The sequence below is a fragment of the Puntigrus tetrazona genome, chromosome 10 (genome assembly GCF_018831695.1).
Source record: "Puntigrus tetrazona isolate hp1 chromosome 10, ASM1883169v1, whole genome shotgun sequence".
NCBI lineage: Eukaryota > Metazoa > Chordata > Actinopteri > Cypriniformes > Cyprinidae > Puntigrus > Puntigrus tetrazona.
Window position 1 is genome coordinate 10581717 of NC_056708.1, and position 14758 is coordinate 10596474.

General features: G+C 39.5%; 1 protein-coding gene across 8 annotated transcripts in view; it reads right to left on the reverse strand.

The window, feature by feature from the left end:
* The window catches only part of auts2a (activator of transcription and developmental regulator AUTS2 a), a 281245-nt gene that overhangs the window by 100064 nt on the left and 166423 nt on the right, over window positions 1-14758 (reverse strand). For all 8 annotated transcript variants that reach the window (XM_043250831.1, XM_043250826.1, XM_043250828.1 and 5 more), the window contains one exon: window positions 116-145. In XM_043250831.1, coding sequence (XP_043106766.1) covers window positions 116-145 — 30 coding nt within the window. The remainder of the gene's footprint in view (window positions 1-115; window positions 146-14758) is intronic.

The following is a 14758-nucleotide window of genomic DNA, read 5'->3' on the forward strand; positions in this document are numbered from 1 at the left end:
TTATGTTGGGATAAGGGAAAGTATTTTGACACATTTGAACATTGAGAATTCCTACACGTAAAGTTTAAATACAAAGTGCTGGTCTTGTAACAAAAATAATAAGGCCCAGTCTTACCTTGTCTTCTTGGTCACTCTCGCTGTCACACTGTAAGACAAAGAAAAAAAACCCATTAGAACAGTGCAGAGTCGTCTAGATGTGATGAGCTTTTTTTTTTTTTTTTTTTGCTTTTAAATATAAAGCTATTATGAAGTGGAAATCTGATTTCTGCAGTCTCTCACTGCACAGCTCATCAGCAGAGTAATAAAAGTCTAAGCAGGAAAAGGCTGTTCTTATCTCACTCAGTGGCCAGGCCTCATTACATCTGCCTATTACCACCAGCAGGGTTTTTCTGCCCGACACCAACTAGAGTATGAGTCCAACTATCTTCACGTCTCATAGGCCACAGACACGCTGCCAGTCCGCTGCCTAATCATCTTTTGTATACAGAGTTTGCTTGCTTACAGAAATAACATTGAAATTTGCTCATGAAATCAATCCTGAAATCCAGGAATCGATTACTTTGGCCAAAAATAGCTAACACTAATTTTTGTTAGGATTTGGTACGCTGCGTTTCTGATTCAGATTCCTGATTCGAGTCATGTGAGCTTATTTCGAACCTATTCTGCTAATGTTGCACAATTCAGAGAACAGTTTTAGACTGATTCAAAACATATTTTGAACTATTCATTGTAAGATTCAGCTCAAAACTGATATTTATTTCGATATTTCATTGGTCATGTTTGCCTAAGAAAGAGCTAATAGGAGTCATTTGTTAATAAATCAGACTACATTGTATGATTTTTATTCAATAAAAAGAATCAGTTCATAAAAGTTGTTTGTTTTAAAAATTGGGTTACACTGGTTAAACTGTATGTTTTTGCTTTAATTTAAAGAACCTGTTCACAAGAGCCATTTGTTCTCAGAATCAGGCCACACTGGTCATGTTGTTTGTTTGATCTACTTGAAGGAATCGGCTTAAAAGAGTCATTTGTTTGTGAATCAGGCTGCACTGGAGGTGCTCTAGAATATTAATTAGACTTAAAAAGAACTAGGTCATTAGAGCCATTCAATTTCAGAATAATGCTCCTCTGGTAGCACCGTTAGATTCACTAAAAAAGGACAAGTCCATTTGTTCTCTGAATGGGGCTGTACTGGTCACAGTCTGTTTTTGATTCATTAAAAAGAATCAGCTCGTACAAATCATTTCTGTCAGAATTGCTGTACATTGCTCACATTGTATGTTTTGGACCCACTAAAAGAACTGGTTTATACTTTATGAGTGATTTTTTCATGAATCAGACTACACTGGAGGTGAATTAGATTCACAAAAAAAAACTGTTCACGTCATTCAATATCAGAATCAAACTTCTCTGCATATTTTTAAGTTACTAAAAAGAACCAGTTTACAAGAGTCATTTATTCTCAGAACTAGGCTACACTAATTGCTCTGTACGTTTTTAATGAATTAAAAATAAACTATTTGTTTTCACTGATCGCAATTTATGTTTTTGATTCACCAAAAAGAATCACATGTAAAACTACAGACATTATTCTGAAGGAATAAAAAACAAACAAACAAATGCAAGACAAAACAACAGAGGGCATTGGTGTCTCCATGCAAAATAAGCCAATGAATAATTGGCAAATAAATTAATAAACATAGCATGATATTAAAATGCTGAATTTAAGCCTTTCTGACCAATTTCAATTTCAAGGTCCACTTAATTCTTTATCTGCTAATTAGCAAGGAGCACACAAACGACTTGGCTGCGTTCGGGGTTTGAGCTTGGACTCCCTAATAAAGGCTTGCTAGGGGGCGGGGCCTGAGGTCTTCGGGGCCAATTACACCAAGCGGAGCTTAACCCTGTGGCAGCCCTGTGTGACTGACAGTTCTTGGAGCCGTATTCCTGCAAGGACTGAGTGCTAGGGACAGAAAGTGAGAGGACGAGACAGCACGCGGGGGGAGGGGGGGTATATTCTGGCACAAGTCTCTCCCGTCTGACCTGATACAGGGCCTGGTGAGCAGCATCCAATTTACAGCCCCAGTCCAACGGGATTCGAGACATACGGGGCTCATGTATTATACATAACCAATAAACACACAGATACCAGATGTTAATAACCTACTGCTCTGGTGCGTGCCAGCATGCTAATACTGTTAGCATTACAGTAAAAATGCTATGAAACAAAATCAGCAATATAACTGAATTTAAACTCTGTTTCCATCCTGGGCAATAATGGTCGATTAACAATGCACGACCGCATGGAGCTTTCCTAAAGGCCTTGGGGCTCCCCCTCATTTGGCCTAGCCAAGGTTCGCAAAGAGTTAAAATAATGAGCAAAATGTATTTTTCCAGTGTGTTGTGATCCATAAAAACACCGTTGGCATCTCCATTGGCGTGTCAGTGCTCCCCGAGCCCAGCCTAGCGCTTTGATTGCGGAGATATGAGAGGAACGAAATGACTCGCCCTTGCTTGTGAAGCAAATGGAACGCGCTAATAGAACTCATCGCATTACCCAATGCAAAAGTGCCATAGCTCATTACGTCAGGATAAAAGGATATCATTGTAGACGGTGAGCAGAATTGACTTTCTGCGCTGCGACTTGATGATTTAATCAACTGCTCTCTTTCGCTTCTCATCCGCGCGCCTGTCGCTAACACAGGTGCCGCTAAACGACACTCTCTCGCAAGCCAGCGAGTGGAGAAAGGGAAGAAATTGCTGTCATTATTCTTTCTCTCTCTCCTGCTCCTTCTTTCCAAGAATAGAGGTATGCAAATTTCTGTATTGGTGCTGAGAGAAGAAATTGAGAAAGGAGGGGTGGGTCCAGACGGAAATACCTTTATAGTGGGAAAGTAAAAGTAACGGAAAAGGTAAGATGAGATTTGACAGGCAAGGGCAGCCAGCTTGTTTGTCCTTAACAGGAGAAGCTGCACTTTTCACAAATAAACCAAAAAAGGCAAGATCTGTTACATGGTGTGATTCAAAGCATATTAGAACGTCAGAGTCGCAGCGTAATGCTTAGTGCATATGTTATGCTTAACATGCTTATGTGAAAGATTCAGATTTGAGTCCAGGGACATTTTTCCATCCCTGGCTTTCTCTCCACCATTTCATATTCCATTTCATCTATTAAACGTGGAAAAAATGTCAAAAATAAACCATAAATCTGCAAAAAATAAAGTTATAGATAGAATATAATAATAAAAAAAAATAATCGAAATTTGATTAATATGATAAAATAAGTTATATTTATTATTGACTGATGAAGCACATATCCATTAGAAATTCAAAGAAAACAACAGTAAAGGATGCTGATGAGAGTAAATTTGAAGAGATAGGCATAATGATGGTCAGTCCAACATATTTAATTCCTCTAAAACACTTGGTATTACAGTCATATTGGATAGATTAACTTGGGAATCCATCTCAGCATTTTCTTGCTTTTTTTCTAGCGTGGTGTTAATTTCAAAACCAAACACTTCGCCAATTGATCTTGGCTGCAGATCAATATAGCATGTTAAGCTTATTAAAACAGCCAATGGCCTCAGTGGAACAGGAGAGCCATCTGCTTTAGTTAGACACGCACTCCTCAGATACAGCGAAGGAGGAAGAGTAAGGAGCTGATTAGGCCTCCGAACGAGACCATAGTGTTCATGGAGTCTGTACTGCGGCAGTGCAGCATGGGAGCTGGAATCAGGATGCATTAAAAACTAAGGAATCGTGGTTCATTATGCACATTTACTCATACTAAGTATCAATTGGTTTAAGAAGGAAATAGCAAAAAGGCAATGCTTTCAATGTTTTTTGGTTTGTCCACTGGCTATATGAAATAGGAAATATGTGATATGTGGCCAATATCTTGTTACTCAAGAAATGTCAACACAGCGTTCTTTAAACAATTTCATGGGTTCTTAAAAGTCTGGACTGGACTTCAAGTCTCCGATTGGCTGGTTTCTAAACATCACATCCACAACAAACTTTCAAACAGAGCATTTACATGAAAAAATCTTCAAGCAAAATACATTTCATTTCTTTCCTATTTGAAGCGAAATCCCATAGGCCTCGCAAGCGCGGCTAACAACGGCAGGCAATAAAGAAACCAAAGCAATCGTTTTCTGGGCCGCGTTTTTTTTTTTGCCATTGTCCGAGGCTCCGAGCTGAACCAGACTTCTCAAAAACGAAAAACCTCGGAGCCCACATCAAACCTGCATGACACACTCTGGTGAAGGGCCAACACAATGAAAAATGTGTGGTTTAAACCCAGCGCCGGTGCGAGCCAAACACAGCAAACACTCCGAAAATATGCCTCAAAAATATGTTTGCATGAAGAGATCTGTTCTTATTTAGCAGTCATTGATGTAAAACCGCAGTCAAATGTCAAGTTAGGACGCAAAGTGTTCGACGTTCCATTTCATGGTCTATTTGCCATTGTGTTGTAATTGGCACTGTCAACGAACGCTGAAATTAATTGAGACTGATCTGAGCTTGATTACAGAGGCAGCGGGGGTCCGGAAGGTTGACGATAGGTTGGTACGCTCTCTCTCTCTCTCTCTCTCTCTCTCCTCCTCCTCTTCCCTATGCTATTTTCACTCACTGCTGTCGCTCTCTCTCTCTGCCTGCGGGCTATGGTGGGTGGCGGTGGGGGACAGCTTGAAGAATGGCAACCATTGCCAGGGTCAGCTCTGACAGTGCCAATTTGATGCGCTGCCACGGAGAGCTACGTGCCCCACCTCCCTCGTCCCCCCTCATTCTCTCTCTCCCTCTCCTCCTACCTCCCACAGAAAAAGCTGTGCGTCCTGATGGTTTTCTGATGCAAACCATGGCGCGGCAAAATGGTTTTTCCCCTCCTGCTGCCTGCTTCTCCATCTGCCACTGGGGCCGCGCCGCCGCCGGCCGCCTGCCTGTCACAGCGTGCAGCGAAATTAGCCAGGGAGGAGGCGCTCGCTAGCGCTAATTACGTTTTAATCATTGGAAATGTGTTGGCAAATCAAGGCCTGGAGCTCCCACTCTCTGTTCTGCGGAAAGGAGGAGAGTGTGCGCGCGCGAGTGTGCTGAGATGGATAGAAGAGGAAAGACGAACAGAGAGAAGCAAAAACAGGCCCAGCCAGCGCTGAGCTAAGAGTCAGACGCTCTGAGGAGAAAATGGCGGCTTGCCTTGCGCTGTCTGCTGAGGATGAGGCTTTGAGTATTGGGCCACAGAGAGGCAAGAAATTTCACCGGAAGCTTTGTGCTTCTCTGAGTCTACCATATAGAGCGAGTTATGCCACACCGAGGCGGGAACCGAAGAGTCACAAGTGCCAAGGTGACATTGGAACATGTACTGATGTCTGGCTCACAAGATACTGAGCAGAGACTGGGATTACAAGCACTCATAAAAGCTAACATTTTTGTGGAGGAAAGGATTTTTCTTTACAAAGTTATACTTGCATTTAATATGTGGTCCAAAAATGAGTTTGAAAGTGAAATTTGAAGTTTACAAGCAATTAACAGGAACGTCCTGACATAGAGGTTTATATGTTTATACTTTGCATGTGACATCAGTCAGTTTTACTTGAGGTACTTGTAAAAATCTTGTAAAAGTGCACAGGGTGACAATCTTTAATAAAATGCATGCAAAAATTTTCACAGGTAAAATAAAATGAACTGCTAAAATAATAATAATTATAATAATATGAAACAGATAAGCTCAGATTTTAACAAATTCTCAAAATGATTTTATTTTATGCAACATAATAAAAAAAAAAACTAAGAAAACAAATATATATTAAAATAATGACAAAAAATAATGAAAAATAAATTAATTATTAATTTTTCTTTTTTGGATAATATCGCTCTGAAAAAAAACACAATTTAATAACTTTCCCCCATAATAGCACAGCGCATACACATGTTTGTCTCAGGCTTTGGTTTGAGTCTAAGAACCCTTGATCATACTTACTGCAAGCAGATGTCAAAGATAAATCAAAGATCCACACAAAAACACAAACCAGACGATAACCATTAAAACGTTAATCGAGCTAACACAACATCAGAAAAGCCAATGCTGCACTTCACTATTTATGTAGTCGGTGCTTATGTAATTTTAAGCTCAAATGTCTAAAGCTAAACCTGACAGTGCACAAATGGCTTGGGTGTGTGACATAAATTACATGACTGCTAATCATCTAGCCCATGACCCTGTCTCTGCGTTCTCCACAAGCCTTTAACATTAAACCCAAGTGAAATCTAACCTCACTTAGCAGAAAAAAACACAGCAGCGCTGCTGTCAGCCGCAGAAGCGAGGAGAAGGAAATGTATCTCGACACCTTTGACTGGGTTAGGCCATTAACAGCGCCGGGATCCAGACCTGATGACATTCAGGGACTAATTCACACAGCATCTGCGTGACGTCCAGCTGTCATCCTAAGGTACGGCAGGATGAAGGAGCGGAGGAACAAATGAGGAGGGAAGCGTGACAGCCGGGAGGGCCGGGATACAGGAAAAACAGCTCCTTCACCAGTGGAGTGTTGCCTGTCCCAGGGCAGCTGCCTGTCTCTCTCTAACCCCTGTCAGAAAGCAGTCATGTGCTGCCTGGCCTAATAACCTCCAGCCTGATCGTACCGTCCCACCGTCGCCAACATCTGCAGGCAATTTCCTCCCTGATATGACACTTTCTCCAGACCGTGAGCACTGAATAAGAGCTAACGGACTGAGGAGAGCACAAATACTGAAGCTCTGTTCCAAAACCCAGCAGGCTGCCAACAAAAAGCAACACTTAAAGGCATCATAGGCGGCTCATAACACAAAGTGTGCCCTAAAAGGCAGCAAAAAGTTCTTTATGGAAAAGGCAATCCCACAATGCACCGCAGTGTGAAAGTAAAGTAAAGTTTTTACATTTTGAAATTGAAGTTTTTTTGTATATTGCTATAAAATACTTGCAATGTAATATAAAATTTGTACGCTTTAAATTTAACTTAAATGTAATTATTATTAATGTTTATAAACAATTTAAATTACTGCTGCCAAACGATTGATCATATCCAAAATTAAAGGTTTTGTTTACATGCATGTGTACTGTGTGTATTTGTTATATAAATAAACACACAGGCATGTACAGTATATATTTAAGAAAAATGTTGTTTGTTAACTAAATATATATAATATAAATTACATTAAATACAGACGTTAATACAAAACATTTTTTTATATATTTTCAATGCGATTAATGGTAATTAATTGTTTGACAGCATTAATTTAATTTAATTTAATTTTTTATATATATTTTAAATACCATTATTTTTGTACTGTGCCAGTAGCTTCATAACATCAAAATCTATTAAATTCACTTTTTGGTTGCCTTATGAAGACTTCATATCAGCACTTATGAGGTTTCGTGACAATTAGGACGCTGCCTTCGAAGACTGCAGTATTGGTATTTTAATGTTTTTAAAATAGCACCTGTGTGAAAAACACCCACTGATTCAGAGCCATGCAAAAAGTGAGGAGAAATGCTGGTGTATGAGCAAAAGAGAAGATAACAAGCTGAATCTCAAGTATCAAGAGCCATTCTTAGACGTACGTCAGCCACACACTCTCTGTGTGAAACCCTGCCAGAAACAGGAAAGGGTTAGTGGGTACAAGATGTGTGTGTGTGTGTGTTGCGCCTGTATGCAAGTATGTAAATGTGTCTGTGTATCTTGAGGGTACGTCTACCTTTAAAATAACTTGTCAGCTAAGCTGCTCGGGCTGACAGATGTGAGATGGCGCCCTGAGGTGGAGCTTGGCACAGACAGATGGTGCCACAGGGGCAACGCGCTTAGCTGATCAACCAAGGGTGGCATTGTCACCCAGCCTGCCAGCCACAAGTGAGAGTGGGAGGGAAGGGCAAACGCAGTGCTTGTGTTTGTGAAAGAAAAAAAAAAAAGAGTGGGAAGATGAAATCATATGTGCAAATCAGTACCATAATTTAAGTTCCATAAAAAGAAAAGTGATGTGGCAATATGACATTGACGCTGAAACAAAGAATGATATGAAATATAAAGAGAGAATATCACGTACGGACATTTTAAATTGAAACTATTTAAAAACTAAAAGCAATATTTTACCTAATTATCATTATATATAGTATATATTGTAGAATCATTTATTTTCCACATTTATGTAAATATATTATTACATTTAAAGAAAGTAGAAACATTGTTATTTCAAAGAACACCAATTTGAAACGCAATGCAGGGAATTCTGGGAATGTCTGTTAAGGTTTTTTTTCCTATAAATTTTACAGGATCTTACCATTAACCATTTAACAGGTTTTTACTGTAGCATTTTTCCAGTTTTTTATCGTTAAAATAAGGGTCGTTTTTTTAAAGTGTAGATCTATATCTATATACATGAAAACACATAAATAAACACATATAAATGTATAGATGCACGTCTTTAAATAATAAATACATGTAAATTTCACAGAAAAGATAACGCAACTGTCAAGAATAAAAAGTACTTTCAAAGGGATAACACATTTCTATGTAAATTGTTTATGAAATCTATTCTGAGTATAAATTCTCCCAGGCCGTGGCTACTTTAAACATTCAAGGCTACTTTTACATTCTTCACTTTTCTGTCCACTGCAAAGTTATGAGAAAAGCATATTTAACGTTCAGCCAGCAATGAACTTGCGCTTCTGTCCCTCACCGCCTCGTTTCCAATCATGTCAAATTAACCGTGGCGTCCTCTCTGACTAAGCTTTATTTCAAGATGCAAGACACTCTTCTTCCTCCGTATTAAACGAACAAACAATCACGAGTCACCGTGTAGTTCGCTCCCACAGGCATTCGGTGCTGAAGAAGGTTAGGCGGCAAACAGTTGCCGGCTTAATCAAAGATTAATAGAAAGATTTTCAGACAATTAAATACATCAGATTGCATTGTTTGTACCATTATGGCTTGCCCCTTGGGAACGGTCCACTTTGTTTGCATTTTAATTACTGCATGCGCAGATGACATTTGCTCTGATGCCAGCTGCCATCTTTGCTATGCTTCTCCTCGTACCCTCTGGAAAAAAAGCAGCGAAGCGGAAAATGTGCGGACGAATGTATGCGATTATGATACAACCGGATATCCCAACAAAATAAAGATCAGCATGCGACAGCCGGACAACGCAGAAGCACGCGTGTCAAAACGTCCCACTGACAGACTAGTTTCATTTGTGCCTGTATAGAAATCAAATTAGAAATCACACGGTTGTGCGGCATTCCGGCTCTCTAATTTTCAATCAAACTGTAGGATCTCTATTTTTATCCATTTCTTTGTCTCTGCTCCACTCTCTCTCTCTTTTCTCCAGCAGGAACGGATGTGTGTCTCTAATCACTTTGCTCCCCACACCTGACGGCACACTATTAACTCCAGGTCTCTCTGGTGACCCCGCGGGTCGTTGCCCATCACATCAAGTTTTTATTAGGGAATTTTCCTCATCATTAGCTCTGGCCCAGACGCCCACCATTAATATTCATTCTGCCGCACACTTCCATCATACGCTGTCTCTGTTTTAGCACCATTCATCTGAATCGCTGCTGCACACACACCACCTATCATTAACACAGCTCCATTCATCTGTTCACAGCTGTTTGAGGAGACACACACCTACCTGCAACCTAGATTTTTAGGAACTTGAATGTTATAAACAAAACAAAGATTACTGGAACACGTTTAACAATTACACTGTTATAAGTATTTTAGTTATCTATTTTAAAATGTCATGTTTAATTCAGTGTGGGATTTTTTCTTTTTCAGTGTTTAGCTAGCTAGATATAGAAAGACAGATAAGTAGCAACTGCAACATAAAAAAAAATACTAGTTCTGTCAAATGATTGATCACAATTAATCGCATCCAGTTTTTGTAATACAAACCATAATGCATAATGCAAACAATTCACTGTGTATACTTATGTATATATCAATACACGCACACATACATGTATATATTTGGGAAAAATATGTTATATTTGTATATAATCATTTATTTATATATAATAACGATTATGAATGTATCATGTATATATGAATGTATACATGTCATTGTAAATATTTTCAAAATATATACTGTAGCACTGAATGAGTATTTATATATACATTATCTATCTATGTATCTTGTATAATATGATAGATGCCTTTAAAGCCCCTTTACTTGTTTAATTGCCGATTTTATGATTTGTTCATTTTGATAAAATGTATATATCAGTCCCCCAGTTTCATAGGCAAGGCTTAAGCCTAGTCCTAGACTGAAATGTAAATCTAAGCTGTTTCAACTGAAAGAAACTGCTCTTAAAAAATGTCAGTGACTTTTTTTTGACTCAAGATGCACGTTTATAAAAATAACTTAAATATCCTACTATGGCCTAATCCTGGTTTAGGATAAACTCTGTCTATAAAACCGTGTCTTTAAGCATTATAGATTAATGCACATTTTTATATTTACTTTACTTTTTTATCCATTATATAAAAGTACTGACTGAATTGGTTGCAAATTGTGATCTGATTACATGCAATTTAACTGCTGGGAAAAAAAGCATTAACTAACAGGCCGGACCAATGAGCCCCTCAGTTAGAAGAGACGCTCCCACCCACACACACACACACACACACACACACACACACACAGAGGTGATAAGACAGACAGACTCAAACAGCGCCAGTGGTGAACTCTCACTTTCCGAGGGATGTGATGCTGAACAGAGAGCTCTGCGAGCCACAGGCTTCTCCAGCAATTAACTGACAATTCCCTGACCAGCGGAGATAAACCCTATGAAGCCTGTGCATTTGACAATGTGTGTGTGTGTGTGTGTGTGTGTGTGTGTGTGTGTGTGCGCGGCAAAGAAGTATTCCTCGACGCATTTTATAAACGTGATATTTAAAACTCAATTTAAATACGTACAAATAAACAATTTGTGCTCGCAATAAACACGGCACAGATGTGCTGGATAGAGCGAAACGCTAATATTAGTATTTTCCAAGTGCCGAACAGCTTTAGTTCTAGTGCCATTATCATTAGTTACGAATTAATTTTTCTAGACATGCTTGATCCAATTGTTCTCAAACAATCAACATAAACACTTCTCAACACGCAAACAAGCCTAGAAGAATAAACACCAACGGAAACGTCTCGCTCTCTACTTGGCGGCCCTGCCGAGCTGCCAAAGATCTGCTTTGTAAACAACAAAAATATTTAATTTGAGAGAGTGATGCTGAGCAAAATGAAATTAAAAGGAACTCATGCTAACTGTTAAATTACTCGCAGCGCGCTAAATTACATTTGCTTTTCCATCGGAGAGATCAAACGGGCAAACTCCAGCACTCCAGTGCTAATTATTTACAGTCTTCACCTCCCTCCCTTCCCAGGAGGCTTAATAAACACACTATTTCTATCTCTCACGCACACGTTTCTGCGTACACTTGTTTATTTCAGTTTTTTTGGGTAATAATATATTCCCTCACTTCCGTACCCACAATTCCATAAACTCCTGCGCTCCTGAGATTGGGATTGTAATCCTCGTGTACGGCGGGGCTTCTTTAAGAAGCAGGCCATCTAAAGCAGGATGGGACCTGTGGGAGTGTTGCTGTGGCAGCGTCGCGATGGGAGCGAGGGGTGAGTGACACCAATGGCTGTCACTGGGATTAATTAGCATGCTAAGTGGCGGAGGGGAGCACTATGCAGCGGGTGAGAAGCAGAGCCATCTGACACGCGCACACACCCCAGAAGTGTGGATTTTCACCAAAGGTGGTAGCAGTGCAGATTGCAATCACACCCCTGAGAAGTGATCTCACACATACATCCCTCTCTGAAAAACAAAATAAAAACAGAAAAAAGGTGTCTGCCTGATGTGCAGTTAAGAGGGTGAACTAAAAATGATTTCTAACAAGAGGCAGACAAAAAAGCATCAATGTGTATTTCCTACTTTTCTATTTTTTGCACCCATTCCCATCGTTTTTTTAATGCAGTGGTTTAATTTGACATCATTTCTAGGGACGTACCTTATTAAAATATTGGCTGATAACTATAAGCTGATAATTATCCTCATATTACGCCAAAAAACAATAAATGGTCAATATTAATTCCGATAATCAATTACATCGATACTAATTTGTCTAAAATTCTGATTATAAATTAATAGTATTTAATTCTACAAGTGAATTTAAAATAAAATTCACTTTGAGATTGCTAAAAATTATATTTACCATTATTATACTTTTTTTTATTATTCTTAAATATTAAATATAAAATTGTGTATTATTGTATACTCTTCATTGGTCATTGGTGGTTATTTTTTTTGAGATATAAAAATGTAGACACTTCGGACAAAGACATAGCCTACTTATTTCCACAAATATTTCCATAGTTAAAGCTGTGAGTAAAATATGGGGTAATTTTCATTTTTGGGTGAACCATTCCTTTAACTATATCAAAATGCATTAAAAGTCCTAAAGGTTTCTATTACGTAGGCGTAGATATTCTAAATAAAGCAAGTATTCTTCAAAATGGCTCTGCATTCTAGAATGCCATACGAGTCTTACTCTGATTGTAATCTCTACAATTAGAAGAGTGGTTGTGCCCTCCTGCTTGGCCTTGTGCCATCATGTGACCTCAAAACAGCAGCTGAAAGGCCCGGCCTATTGCACTTCAAAAAAGAGCGAGCTTCCGCCTGGCACCAGCGCTGAGCAGATAAGCCTAATTAAGAGATGGAGAGATGAGAGCGGTAGAGCAAAGCCCCTGCCAACATCAGTCTCTCTGCTCAGCCCATTAAAACTACAGAGCAGGACGAGGGAAACAAACACAATCAAAGCCCCGTTCCTGTGCGTTTCCTGTCTAGAAATTGGCCGTAGGCATTATCTCAAGCTAGCACCGCACGCTCGCACTGGAACCCGATCCAAAAGCTACAAAGGCAAACTTTCGCCCGCATGCAACACCTGTTTGTGATTAGAGCATTCGACAATGTTCTCTTTCCTTTGGGCTACTTTGTTTGGCTTTAAAGTTCTGTTTCTTAACACGATAACGAAAGATGTAAACATCACAGTAATAATCCCAAAGTGAATCAAAGATTTGGCCGAGCGGGAAAGAGTCAGCTCCTAAGCGCTCGCTGAGTAAAACCACAGTAAGATGAAATGCTCATATCTCTAGACTAACCCCAGGGCTCTTGTTATCATATCGATCTGCCCAACAGGAAGTGGCCTTTAGTCTCTGGGCTAGTGGCTTAACATGGTGAACCGACGGAGCAGCAAATGCTAAAACCGAATCCTGGTTCTGTTTTTGTGCACAAGCCAAGCAAAGTCTCGTCTGTCAACGGCACATTTATTAGTCAAATTCTTCTCGAGCCAAAGCCTGCTTTGCTTTGGGAAGGAATTTGCGTGTCATGGGCTTAATGGTGAGCAGTTAAGAGCCGTTAGCGAAGAAGTTACAGCTCCGGCTCTTCAGAGAAACAGTAGCCCTGTCTGTTTGAGAGGGTCATAGGATCGTGTTACTGCTCCTCATGTGGTTTGCCTGTGTTATTCCAGGCCACTGGGTAAAGCGGTGCGTGGACGTGCGCACGTGTGTGTGTGTGAGTTTGCTCTTTTCCAATAAAGCCTGACCTCTATTTCCATCCTGCAAATTCAGCACATGGTCCCCTGTAACTCTTTATGACAGGCCTGTTCTGGCTTTTCTCTCAGAAAATGAGAGAAGGAGGGGCAAAAAAGGAAAAAAAACTGAAGTGTTTTGTCAGCCATAATTACTCTTCAATTATGTGGTCCAAACATGGAATTAGGGGGCACTTTGTTGTCAGAGCAGACGCTCTTTGATCAGGCCCTGGTGGAATGTGTTTCACATTAGGGGCCCGGTGCTGTGATGTATGTGTCCTGTCACGTCCAGGATAACAGTAACAGGACCAGGGCAGGGTCACTCCCACCTGCTGAGGATCAGGGCAGAGGGGGTGTAACTGAGCTACAGCTGCTGCCCCTGCCCCTTAACCCTCGGACGTGCTGGTCTTCAACATCACTGTCTGTCAAAGACCCCCGAGTGTGGTACAGCTGGCTGTGCGTGTTCGTTTAAGGACGGTTTCTTGCACTTACTGCGCTTTCTATGTTTATTTGATCATTTATGTGATATGAATTAAGATGTTTATTAAGTTTGAAGAAAATAATGAAATAAACCAGTACAATATGGATTGTGTGGTAATAATTAAAATGAATTCTACATTTCCACCACACCAAAATATTTAGCTTCTTATAAAGTTTTATTATTACTTTTTTTTTTTTTTATGAAAGTCTATATGTAAACATAATTGGCTATTCTTGCTATATGAGAATGTTTCAATGTTTGTTATAAATTATGCATGTATTTTCTTTTTTATTTTCTTTATACAAAACAGATCAGCATACACTTTTCGCTTGGATATATGTCACAGTAATGACTGGAAAAGATCACAATTTACTGTTTCATGATGATTTAAATATTACTTGCATGCAAAATATTTTTTTGCAGGTTTTTATAGAATTAAATTACGTCTAATGAAGATAATTGGCAATTTCATTAAAAAGATCATCACAAGTGCACTGACCCACCTTTGGGGTTGGTGGCACTTTGTTTACACTTGCTATGCAGCCGACTGTGTAAAAATATTAATAATGTTAATTGTCACATGATACATACTTAAACAAGTCTAACAGTACAGTGTCAATATATGATCTCTGTTTCATGATAAAGATGCTCC